The 12994-nt window shown below is 39.9% G+C and overlaps 1 protein-coding gene across 6 annotated transcripts in view; it reads right to left on the bottom strand.

Annotated features, from left to right (window-relative positions):
- The window catches only part of nectin1b (nectin cell adhesion molecule 1b), a 210704-nt gene that overhangs the window by 10116 nt on the left and 187594 nt on the right, over nt 1–12994 (bottom strand). For 3 of the 6 annotated variants that reach the window (XM_020614715.1, XM_020614714.1, XM_020614716.1), the window contains one exon: nt 7106–7207. The exons of 1 other annotated variant lie outside the window; for it this stretch is intronic. In XM_020614715.1, the coding sequence (XP_020470371.1) occupies nt 7106–7207 (102 nt within the window). Of the gene's footprint in view, nt 1–2250; nt 2438–7105; nt 7208–12994 lie in introns of all 6 variants that reach the window. 2 more of the 6 variants (XM_020614717.1, XM_020614719.1) reach the window with 2 other exon arrangements.

The raw sequence follows: 12994 nt of genomic DNA on the forward strand, positions 1-12994 counted from the left end.
TCGGTCCAAAAATGTTCCACATTCTGAAAAAGGTTGAAAAACAGTCGATAAATAGAGATACCATGTTTTCAAGTTTACCTGTCCCAATGATATCTTAGAAAACATGATCTTTTGAAATGAGTCTCTTCTTCGCTCCACTGAAGATAATGTTCTCTTCTACTCTTGTTTCAAGACAAATGAACATAGTGTAGGCTAATGAGGATTTTTACGACCTAAAGCCAAAATAAATTACGTTTTACCAGGGATATTGACAAATGCGTCACAAGTTCTGCCTTTTAGGAGCTTCCTCCCCTACGCAGCTGCCAAAGATTTAGTACCAAAGATAAATCTGGGATCTGGGATGAGAATACAGACGGTATCCACAAGGCCCTGCATTAAAGCTAAGTTTTTTTGTATGCAGAAATAAAAATCTGCTAAGTTCTTTAGCTTTAGAAATGAGGAAACAGTAGAAACAAACATCAATTCCCCTCAAGCTGAAATAGTGCTCTGTATTTTGCTGTTGTGTATCTACAGCAGCCATGACACTTTTAATTATTGTTCCCAGTAATCAGGCTGGGTGTACAGTACAATCTGAAGATTTGGCAAAAGACTCAAAAGTGATGTCTGTGATTGCAGATTGGATCACTGCTCTAAGCTCTGCCTGTCTATTCATTAGCCTCAGTCCTAAATAGCTCCATTAACACCTGTGGAAATAAAGCCCTAACATTAAAAAGACAATGCTATATCTTTCCCCCTGTGATATCAGTTTTGAAAAGAAGCTATATGACACATGTATATGAAAATGTATACAAATACTGCCAGCGCCTGATTTACCACCAGTGTGACGAAGGGAAGTGACGCTGAAATTTCACGTGAGGACAGAGCAGGTGTAAGATTCTCAGCAGGGATGTCAATGTGGGAGCTGTTAGTCATCTGAGATCTCACTGGAGTTAAGAACACATTTGAGGAGGGAGAGGGTGTTTGCTAATTGCATCGCTCTCTAGAGGAGAACGTGAGGGACGTTTACATGCTTTCAGGTCAAACCATGCTGGCATGATTGCAGCTCTGAAATACAATATGTTTGTTTGTTCCTTCAACCATTTCAAAGTTCAGTACCGGTAAACATACACTGTCTTTGATCCACATGGCAGAGCTCCTAAGCAGAGGTGTGTTAAAATTAACACAGGTGCAGCTGTGCTTGTGTACATACATCATCAGTTGGTAAATATGCTGTTACATTGAAAATTTGTGGTGTCGCATTATTTTGTGCACCTGACAGTGATTTGCGACAGGTTTAGTAAATATTTCGGTCCTCTTTAGCATGTTTTAACGATTGCCTTGAGAAAGCCTCCTGGGCAATTATCAGCCTTGAATTGCCACATAAAAACCAGTCTAACCAGTCTAACGGCACGGCAGTTTGTGCCCCTTAGATCCCACTTTGCTGTGTGTGCATAATGCAGGGGTGCAAAGCGCGGCGTTTGTGTGCAACGAGAGGATTTCTCCTGACTCTCTCCTGTGGGATTGAGATAAGATATCAGAGCACCATCTTGTAGATGAGACCCTGTTTTGCGCTGCTACCAATCATAGCTGTCAAGTGTGGCATAATCACTTGAGAAACACATTTTGTATGTTTGTGACTCTTCAGAAAAATATTTCATATTAGCTATTTTCAATATTTTACACTGCCATTACAACAAAACAGTGTCTTAAAATCACGCTGAAGGACAGTAACATTTTTTATTCTACATACAAATACACGGATAGCAATTGACCATTCCTCTGAGATGCAAAAGACGCAAAAGACTCATGAAGGTAAATCTACCATACACTGACATTAGTAGGGAATGTTACATGTTTGCATGGCAGCTACTATATGTTTCTATATGATCAGGATTCATGTAAGACTGAAGGATGAGAGGACGATGATGTGTGATAAAAGAAATCTGTTTAAAATCTTTTTGAAATGATAATTTTTGCTATTGAGTCCTATTTTACATGGTTTTTGCAGTAATGTGATGACTAGATTTAGGTTTGATTGTTTCACTGTTGAAGACCTGCACATCTCTGCCCCAATGTACACTGTGTAGAAATAACATCCTGAAAAGATTGTCACCTCAAATGAACTTTCTGCATAGTGGCGCGGGGGAAATCAAAAGATGGCCAAAACTAAAGAGGATGGTAGACAAGGGAACTGTGTCGAGCATATAAAGGGACGGCAGTGCATGTGAGAGGGGGGATGAATGAAGGGAAGGAGTGCATCAGGCTGTGTACCTTGAGGCCAAAGTCTGAGGGTAAAGGCCTATAATGGCATGTGCCAGTGTGAGCTAGGCTGGATAGTTGCATACTCGACAAGTTCCCCAGGGCCAGTGTGAGCAGAGCTTCGTGGGCTGGGAGAGGAGGACAAAGCTGTAGAATCCAGCTCAGCATACTGGACATCACAGTCCTTGTGGCCAGAGTTCTGGAGACAAGAGAGGTGAAAGGTGTGTGAAGAGTGAGACAGCCAAAAGTATGAGAGTGAGAAAGCCAGATGGCTGACACAGACAAACAGATGAGAAACGATACTGACTGAAAAGCCAGTGGTCATGGGGATATTTGTGAGCAGCAGTGATAGAGAGGAAGGCAAAGAAAAATGTGTAAGCAAGGAAAGAAAATGTCAGATTAAGACAGAATATGAAAACCCAACAAAAAGATGGAGATATTACACAGAAAAACATAATATCACAAATAGAATAGAATAGAATAGCTTTATTTGTCATTGTACATTGCACAACAAAATTTAAAATGCAGTCCTAAAAATACCATAAATAAATGGTTAGCGATGGAGAAGGGCTCCGACTTTGTTTACATGCACAGTGATCTATTATTTTCATTCATAAAAGTGTTTGCATGAACACAGAATTGTGCTCAATAATGTGTGTATTGTATTAAGATTGATTTTTTTTTCATCATTCTGCTCTTGTGCATTTCTCAGAAGTTGTGCAACTGTGAGTTGATGGGCATGAAAACTGAGTTCAAACAAAAACAATGACTGTGACCAAACAAGCCAAACAAACACTGGACATATGGTCCAAGTCTAATGCTGGGATTATGGCAAACGCATGTCCACACAATCTTTCAAAAAGCTAAAACCATGTAGACAGTAATTTATGTGCCCTGATGGTTGTATGACTTCACGGATTAAGGCTGCAACCACAGTCACTATGAAACACATGGAGGCATTTACACAAGCCGTAAACACCTTCACAGAGTCACTGGAGTGGTTTCTTTAATACTGGACTATCAGAATGCATGTAAACACAGACAAAGACCTTCATTCAGTCAGCATCTGAGCACTGTGCACAAACACAAGTCCAATGACTGACTGACTGATTGACTCAATGAGCAATTGGCCAAGTGGGCGATTGAGTAAATGACCTTAATGGAGTAATCAATAAATGACAATGAAAGCTTTCAGTGCTGTTTATCCCATTCCAAAAATACTTCTGAGATTGTCATGTTCTGCTCATGGAGACTGAGATGAGTTCAGACACTTAGTGAAAAGACAGAAACATGCATAAGCTGTAGGAAATGTTTTAATGTATTTAATAAGCAATGTGATATGTGGACATACTGTAAGCTTGAAAGACACCATAAAAACACAATGAGCTAATAAAACAACAATTAAAGCAAGTAGGTTTTTTGATTTCCTCTGCCTCTCCACAAAGAAGACGGTGCTTAACATTTGTAATTTAGTCACAGTGCTGACAAACTGTTTGTTCAACATTTATTTCTTTTGAATAAACTGAGTAGGAATGGATGTTAAAAATGGAGCGACTTGTCAGTTCATGAAAAGCAAAACAAAGTGGTTCTTTCAGCACAGTGAAGGAGGAATGGAAATCAGCATGGACTGATGCTTGTATTAGCAACAAACTAGAATTACAGCCAAATGATGACAGGAATTAAAAGAAAATGGACAAATCTCCCGCTTCGCCTGTGACATTTAAGTAAAAATTCCAGAATCTAGTTTGCTGCTGCATGATGTTTTACTGTACTGAGAATAAAAATGGCTCTATGAAAAAGCCAGTGATTGGATGGAAGGGTAGTGCCTGTGCTTTTAGTACAACTGCTTTTTTTGCATGAGTAATGAAATCAATTGAGCATAAGAGAGTTATGACAAAGTAAATGCAAAGTAGAGATGTCAACTATCCTGTATCTACCTAAACAGCATCTTAGGATGGATGGGGTGTGCAGGGAAGAAGTGCAACGGAGGATACCGGTTGCCCCCCCAACTGCACCAGTATACCTTATTTCCATCTGAGAAAGAATTACATAGAAATGATTTAAGCTTTTACAAAATTCCATGTTAATCATTTAAACTTACTGTGTATTGCTGCATATTTCCCCAGCACTCACACTCTGCACTCACCAGATATTTAAATATCTGTAATATTTGTCATGACCAGAGTGCAATCAGGGGGAAAATTACAGCCACATCACATTCAAAATAGGGAGATAGTGTTTTGCCCCTAGAGGATCATCATTAGCAACACTCAGCGCTCAGCAGTTAATGCATGTCTCTCACAAATAGTGTTTTTAAAACCTCAGTGATACACTTTTCATCGTCAGAGCCGATCTAAACTTCAACTTAAGTGGAATGTTATCAGAGATAAGAAATAAATCTAAGGAAAATCTACCCCCGGTGTCCAAGGATTACCAGAATTAAACATTTGGTTCCTCTGAGCATAGAACTGAAGATGATAATTGAACATCCTTCAGAAAATCGAGATGAAGAATAACAGTAATTGAGTCATCCTTGCAAGTTTGGTGAGAAAAGATGAGTCAGTTAAAGAGCGTATACATAAACGCAGAGCAGAAGTAGTAAAACGCTTGGCTGACAGGCTAATGTACAAAGCAGAGCATGTAGGTTTATCAAACATCATTAAAACTCAACAGTTATGGGACAGAGTTTTCCATTTTTGGTGATGTTTAGGAGGAAGTTTGTTTGAGTTGTGCTCACTCATTTTATATTAAAGAAAAGTAACTAACACAACAGCAATGCTGAAAAGTAACTAAGTACATTTACTCAAATTATGTACTTAAGTACAATTTTGAGGTATCTATGCTTTACTTGACTTGACTGCTGTACTTTGACTTCACTTAGAGGCAAATATTGTACTTTTTACTCCACTACAGTTATTTTATAGCTTTAGTTACTAACTACTTTTCAGAAACAGATTAATAGGAAAATACAGTAAAATTCATAAGCTACTCAGCAGTAATTCAAAATAAAACTAAAACTACTACTCCCCCTTCACCAGCTGCAACATTAAATGCAATGTACACAACAATGCACCAGTAATTATAATTCAGTAATGATATACATTCTTGCTAAATGTGCCATTTCACATAATGATTACTTTAAGTATGTTTAGATGCCATTACAGTTGTACTTTTACTTAAGTAAAGGATCTGAGTACTTCTTCCATCACTGCACAACAGACCACAATTCACATTAAGCCAGTTCAAGTTATTGAATATTCATTATTCATCTTCAGTGAAAGACACATAATGCCAAGCCTGTACACTGTAACAGGTTAAATTACCTAAACAGCTGGCTCACTCCTCTGGCTGGGGACAGTCCATATTTTCCTTATTAACAAACTCCAATATATAAGTTTTTTTTCCCATTTTCCCACTCAATTCTCTGTGGCTTCAAGGAAGGAAGGAAGCTTCAAACATTTATGGAGAAGCTCAAGACAAACCAGAAGGAACATACTGTATATTAACCAAGAGGTTTCTTGAGGAAACTGTGCAATTTCACCATTGCACAAATGATGATGTTGTTATTCTTCTTCTTGGCATATGTTTCACATTTCAGTTAAATCTGCATATGTGATGTAGTTTAGGACGCCAGTGGAGTTTGGATGAAACATACTGTAAGTAACCTGATTACTGGGAGCCTGTGTGACCCTTACACTGCAGGGTCACAAGGTTTTTAGTAGGATCAGTGTTCATTGACTGTAGATTTGATTTCTGAGTTACTTTGAAATTTTAAGATGATTTGACTTTAAACTAATCAAATAAAAAAAAATAATTAGTTGATTTCATTAAACTAACTGCGAGACAGGCAGGTACAAGGTGTTGATGACAAATGCAGGAACGCTGAGATGATGCTGTCATCAATTTCTGCACACCAGCTTTCTGCAAACTACATTTTCTCTTCTACACTAACAGCAGACTAACAGTTTGTTTGTCAGCATGACACATCTACCTTCATTAGTAATGCAGGTAGCAATGATAATAATAATATAAAGCAGACTGTTCCTGGTAGCTATCGTATGGCGGCTCCTGCAAGTGTTCACTTACCACAGAGAGAGACAGTTGAAAGGATTGTTTTCCGGCTTGCACACATAACACACAGACTTACAAATGCACACACATTGGGTAAAAGTTGACTAGAATTTTCTTCAACTCAAAGCTCAAGCCAAGATTCAAGCCAACGCAAATAAATCCCCCAGAACAGTCAAGCATCTGCGGCGCTGAGGGAGGCTCACCACAGTTAGCCGAGGCATCTGATACAACAAGGCAAACACTTCACTGTCAACAGTTAACACTCAGGGGTGATGATGTACTATAAAGCATCACACTGCAATTTATCTGCACACGGTTGCCATGCAAACACACAAGTAATTACAATGGATTAGAGGAAGCGGAGGTGGGGTGAGGCGGAGGGCAGAGCGGGTGGAGAGCGTTGGAGTCGGAACATGAAATAGTCCACAGAGAGAGAGAGGACATCTGCCGGCCCAGGTTTAGGTATAAGGTGAGCGGTGCTGATGTAAATGATGAGATAAGGAGCTTAAAGGAAGCACCCAGTGGATTTACTGGTCAGCTTGTTACAAAGGCTCTTTTCCACTTTTAACACCAGACAAGCAAAGAAGGGAGCAGCTACGCTCACAATCCTCAGTGACATTCAGGAAGCGTCTCAGCGCTGCATTTCATTTGTAAATCAATTCTCAAATACCTGCAGGCATAATGGCGCATAACGTTCACCCTTTCACCTGCAAATTAAACTGGCCAAAGGCAGCAGCCATGTGTGGCCCCTCCATAGAGAAGCTCTCATGAACCCGCTCATGGCATCGCTACTCACCAGCTTATCAGTGAGGGGGGTCAACTCAGAGGGTGCCATGTCGTAATAAGGAGGCTGACGAGGAAGCTTCTGTATTTCCTCCTCCTTGTCGAGATGAACCACCTATGAAAAACACCGAGAGCTCAGCAAGATGCACAACAAGCTCCACAACTTCACAAATCAGACAGGTCAACCAGTTATGACAACATTGGACTTTGACAGTCAACAGTTAACACTCAGGGGTTAAGTCTTCAATTAGCCCTGGAACTGGAAGCTACTGCCTTTGTTGCATACACATTAGCTCAGAGCTACAAGGCTTCAGCAGAAGAATATTATGCTGAATGTTTTTTTTGACTTTGTTTGCTCACATTTGTTTCGCCGTGGTAATGAGATCAGGAATCTGACAGAGGATACAGCTTGACAGCTGTTTGAACCTTAGCTGCTCTGCTGAACTCTACAAGTACATCAAAGCTATTTTGTCAAATTAATCACTTCCATATCACAAAGGTATGATGCAAACTTCAGAAAGAGGAGCACGAATGATAAAACTACTGTAAAGCTGCTACACAGCCAGGGAATTTAACTCACACATAAAATGACAGAAAACAAATGTTGCAGATTAATTACAGCTTGGGGCTCATTGAAATCACGTTGACATATTCATTCTTACTTTGTTTTAAAATAAAAACAAAACATAAATTATGAACTATTTTCAACAGCATCACACACTGGACTCCTGTCTCGATATAAAATCCCACGCCGGTGTTTACTCTGCACGTCTCTTTTCGTGGTTTGATGCTGCTGAACTGAAATGTTTCAATTTGGACTCCTTCCACAGCACAGACACATTTGACTGCATATTTTCTGCAATTGTGCCTCCACTTTGTTATGTTCTAGGATGTCTGAAGCTCAGACGCTGGACTGCAGATAGTCTGAGAGGCAGACATTTTTAACTTGAAAAGAATTCTTTTATGTGTCAAATGTTTGTTATTTACTCTGTAAAAAAATGAAGTGATATGCTTATAGAAGATACATAGACTGCTCTTTCAGTAAAAACATTTTCAAAGTGTTGAGGATTAGAACAAACAGCAGGTCTAAAGCAGCATTTAGAAAACCTTCAATTAGCTTTATAGCATATTAGCTTTGCAGACAGTAAGATTCATAGATGGCAATATAAGACAACATGTAATGATAGGGGGACTTAAACAAATCAACAGGACATTTGTGAGTAATTCATGTTAAAGGGAGGAGCAGGACACATTACAGAGGAAATGAAGGGTGAAGATGATGGAGCCAGTCCGACCTCACTTCATACATATATATGTCTCCACACCATGAAACTACATTCGCACAACCCAAGACTCTTTTTGGAAAGAGGCATGGAAACAGAGGAGATGGAAACATTCACGATGGCGGTATGTTTTTCTAACCATTCAGCAGAGTCGCTGGGGTCCAGGCCACATGGACCCACTTCACTGCTGCTGGTTTTCACAGCAGTGCATTAGCAGAGTTGGGGGGGGACGAGCAAAGTGCTCCGTTATAGTTTTCCTTTTCAACAGGTCACCAGCCTTCCCCGCAGCATGCTCCTAATTGATGTGTCAAAATTTGACACTGCTGACAGCAAAACACCTTTTAGGGGTTTTTCAGATGTGATGTTCAAAACAGGCTGTACAAACGTATCATAAAGGTATTCATTAATTATCTGAGGACAAATGAACGCTCGTTAAACCTTTATTAAACACACCTTCGCATTGCACAATGAAAAAGTTCATGAACGAACTCAGATTCATCCAGGACGATGAATAATCAACGTGATACATGATGAACGCTGTTTCCCCATTTTACTCACACTCTAAAATAACCGTTGAATGCCAGTCAATATGCTTTGGGTTGCTGTGAGCTTTTTCCTTCATATCACATGAAAAACAAAAGAATTTATTGGCCGAGTGGTCGAACAGTGAACGCCAGACTGCAATTAGCTGGAAGAAACATACAGGCATCTCCTGGATGGGTGTCATGTGTTTGGCTCTCAGAGTCCATCTCACGGCAACGTACACTGAGTGCTTGTGACGTAGTGAGCGCAGATGTTTGTGCTTTGGCTACGCTGCCAGTTTTACTCTGTGCACTGGCCAATGATAAAACCATGATGCTGCCAGTTTCTTCAGGCCAGTCGAGTCGCCTAGTAAACTATTTGGAAACAAAACTGCAAGACTCCACTTTTTCAACTGCTTTATCTATTACCTGTCTGCATTATATGAATCTAAACTAGTCATTTCAGTAAATTTGAAGTTCAAGGTTCCTTTATTGTCATTCTACACGTTTCACACATGAAGAATGAAGTTACTCACCCAGGACCGGCATATTAAAAGCATATGAAATAATAATATGACAATAAATAAATACACTAAATGTAACAACAGCATTTAAACAAATGGGCATCATATTTAAAATGCATCAGTCCATCAGAGAGGCTTAGAATTCATAATTCTCACAGCTTCTGGTAGGAAACTGGATTTAAGCCTGGTGGTACTGGCCTTGATGCTCTGCAGCCTCCTGTCTGAGGGAAGGAATTCAAACAGTCCATGTGCTGGGTGCATGGGGTCATTCATGATAGACGAGGCTCTGGCCCTGCACCTGCTGATGTAGATGTTCTCTGCAGTGTATCATGGTTTTCTGGGCCGATTTAATGACCCTCTGCAGTGCCTGTCTGTCAGCGGCATCACTGTTGTTTATTTTAAACAATTCACTGCATTATGAGACTTAAAATGAAAGACTGTGGTAACTGTAATGGTGATAGTAATGTTAAGTGTGTGGATTCTGAGTCTTTACAAAGTAAGAAAATTAAGTCCAACAAAGCTAAACCTGCAGCCTCTCAGAAATATAGTGAACAATCAATAGAACGTATTATTCCAAATTGCCTGGCAGCTCTACACATACTGATTATCTCAGGTTCATTTAAAGAGACAGCTCATCAAGATGATTGGCAGGCTTCGGGGCAGGAACTCGTCTCGCTGAAGGGAGGAGGGCGGGACTAAAGGCACTCTTATCTGGTTTATGATTGAACGCTGCAGCTCAGATAATCTCATAACAACTTAATGTTTTATTTTGGATCATTTGCAGCCTGTTCTGCCGTTCAAACAAATGTTGAAGAAGCAGCTATTGTTACACCACGGCTGTGCAGAGTGAGTCAATGCCATAAAAACTGAAACCTTGAACCCTTAAAATGTTTTGGTCTATTAATATGTACATTTTCTATGGCACATGCCTACTTGTGTAGCAGCAATGTTTATTGTTTATGCATCAGTGATTAGTCTTTATTCATGCAGACTTTACCCATCATGGCATGAACCTACCTGGGTATTATTTTCCTTTGCTTACTTTTGTTTTTCCAGATGCAATCTTGCTGAGCATGCAGCTTCATATGAAGCAGCTACAGCCATAAAACTGAACACATTAAACCCTGTGAAGTGTCTGTTACAGCCTCATCTTATTACTAATGACCACTGAGTTGGGAATTTGGTGCCTCGCCCTAGTACTCCTTTGCAGTGGTTGTGTTGGGGAGAGAGCACATTGTGTTCTCCATTACGCTTCCTGCCCAGATGTGCAGGAGTTTGACCTTGGATTCAAGTTGGGTTTAAAATCCCAGCAGTGCTGATATGTATGCAGTCTTCAGATTCAGATTCTAATAATTCTTTTTTCCAACTTATCTTACCAATTTGGAATGGCCAATTATTTGCTGCTGTAGTCCTTGACAACACTAAAGGTCTCAGGAAGCTCACTGCATCTTCTGCAGACTGGTGCGCTCTGTCCATAACTTTCTGATACATACTACATACAGTACTACTACACTTTGTCTGGGAAGCCACAGGAAGAGGTGACGCAGAACCATAAAAATCCAGGCATTCCTTTGTACACTACTGATTCGGTGGCATATAAATATTGTGATCTTATGGGTCTCATTCACCAACATCTTCCTAAGGGTTTTTTTTTTAAATGTCTTCACAGGTTGTTCTTAAGAAAAGTCTGCATCTAACTCATCAACACGTTCTTAAACCGTAGAATTGTTTGCACCGGTGTTCTTACACTGATTAGTCCCATGTGTTTGCCACTCATTCCTAATTAGCATAGGTTAACACCCCACCAATGTCTATTAAAGGACACGAGACTGCGGGGCTGTGTGCACACAGGACTCTCACATAGAAACGGAAAAGAGAAGCTGAATACAGATTATACTATATAAGTCTTTATAATATGCCATTTCGCACTTCTCCTACAAGAAATCAACATATTTGATTATGTTGTACAGAAAGTTAAACGATCGTCTTGCAAAGGCCATCAAACTACAAATTTAGAATGACACGGGCAGTCAGATTTAGCAGAAACAGCAAAATGCTTTTATTTTCTTCAGCAATTCGGTTGCTGTGTTTTGTTTCCTGAGGTGTTCCCAGAGCTGTTTCACTACCATCCACAGTTTATCTTGGTTTGTTCCAGCTGTGAGAAGCTCCTGCTTTCCTTTGTGTGTTACACCGTGTACATCAGAAACACTCAGATCTGTTGTTTATTGGTATACAAACTCTTACTCGCTCTTCTGAGTAGACTCGGCTCTGCCTCTTTACCAAAATGAACACACAAAATACTCAAAACATGCCAAGTATAATTGTTTTCCCCAAAACTACCACTGCCAAGGATCAAATGCATGTCTTTGCAGTCACAGCTACTGCTTTGCTTCTTTGCCCCACATCAGTGATCCGAGAAAACTGTTATATGAATAGATTCTCCTCTCTAATCTACTCAGTGTTGACATTTCAGTTTGTCTCTGACTAATAATAAAACTGCTTATTCAAATTATAAAAACAATTCTCCGGGTTTAAAAGAATATTGCTGTGAAATGAAGCTGTTTATAAGACTTGGGTGGTACATTATAATCTATACCACTTACTAATGAGGTTCAACTGTATGAATTAACACAATGCACATGCACTACATACAATAATCAGAGTATGCTGCATGCACCTTATGTTTTAAAAATGTATGCTGCAGTGCAAGGCCAGTGTTTATGTGCACAAAATGGCCCACATACTATTACTTTACTTATTAGGGAAATTAATTAGCTTCAGATTGGTAATTAAGCTATATGCTACTAGGCTTTACTTGGAGAACAAGACTTATGAATAATTAGACATTTCAGCACTCTTAGTTTATCATACTGGGACTGGGTTGTTGAAGGAACTCTGTGGCAAGCATCAGTTCAGAGAGGAGGAGGAGGAGGGACACTCGGACAGCTTTGTAAGATGAGGAATACTGTACATGTGGAAAAAATAGCCTCATGTCACTCAGCTGACATTTTATTGTAAAGCCATTCCACCTCAGCCACAAAAACCGTCCGAACGGCAACCATGAAGTCAAACTGATATAGAATAAAATCACATTTAGAGCTCTGGACATTAGGCTTAATGACTGTTAATATTGTAATCATGAGACATCGTGTTCCTGCGGTATGACCGACAAGTGACCCGTCCTCGGAACCAGAATCCAGGGCCCATGACCAGCATGCCGAGGACCAGTATGCCGAGACAAGGAGCGTATGAAGGGGTCGCTGGACCCTCAGCTGTATGAAGAAACACACAGGTATATTGATATCTGCGAGGGCAGATGAGCGTTGGAACTAACAATTAGCAGGAACCAACAACAAGTATGACCCACGTACGGAATGAGGCAAGTGATTTGCTACAGAGGTTAATAGTTTTTGAGGGATTGGATCTGGAACTGAACACAATTGGAGACACCGAACAACATTATCATGAATTGGACGATGACTTTGACCCTGAAAAAAACTTTTTTAAGAACTCTGAAAATAACTGCAAGTATTACACGGATGAGCAGTTTAACAGCAATGTTAAGACTGAAAAC

The sequence above is a fragment of the Monopterus albus genome, unplaced genomic scaffold, assembly GCF_001952655.1.
Source record: "Monopterus albus unplaced genomic scaffold, M_albus_1.0 scaffold150.1, whole genome shotgun sequence".
NCBI lineage: Eukaryota > Metazoa > Chordata > Actinopteri > Synbranchiformes > Synbranchidae > Monopterus > Monopterus albus.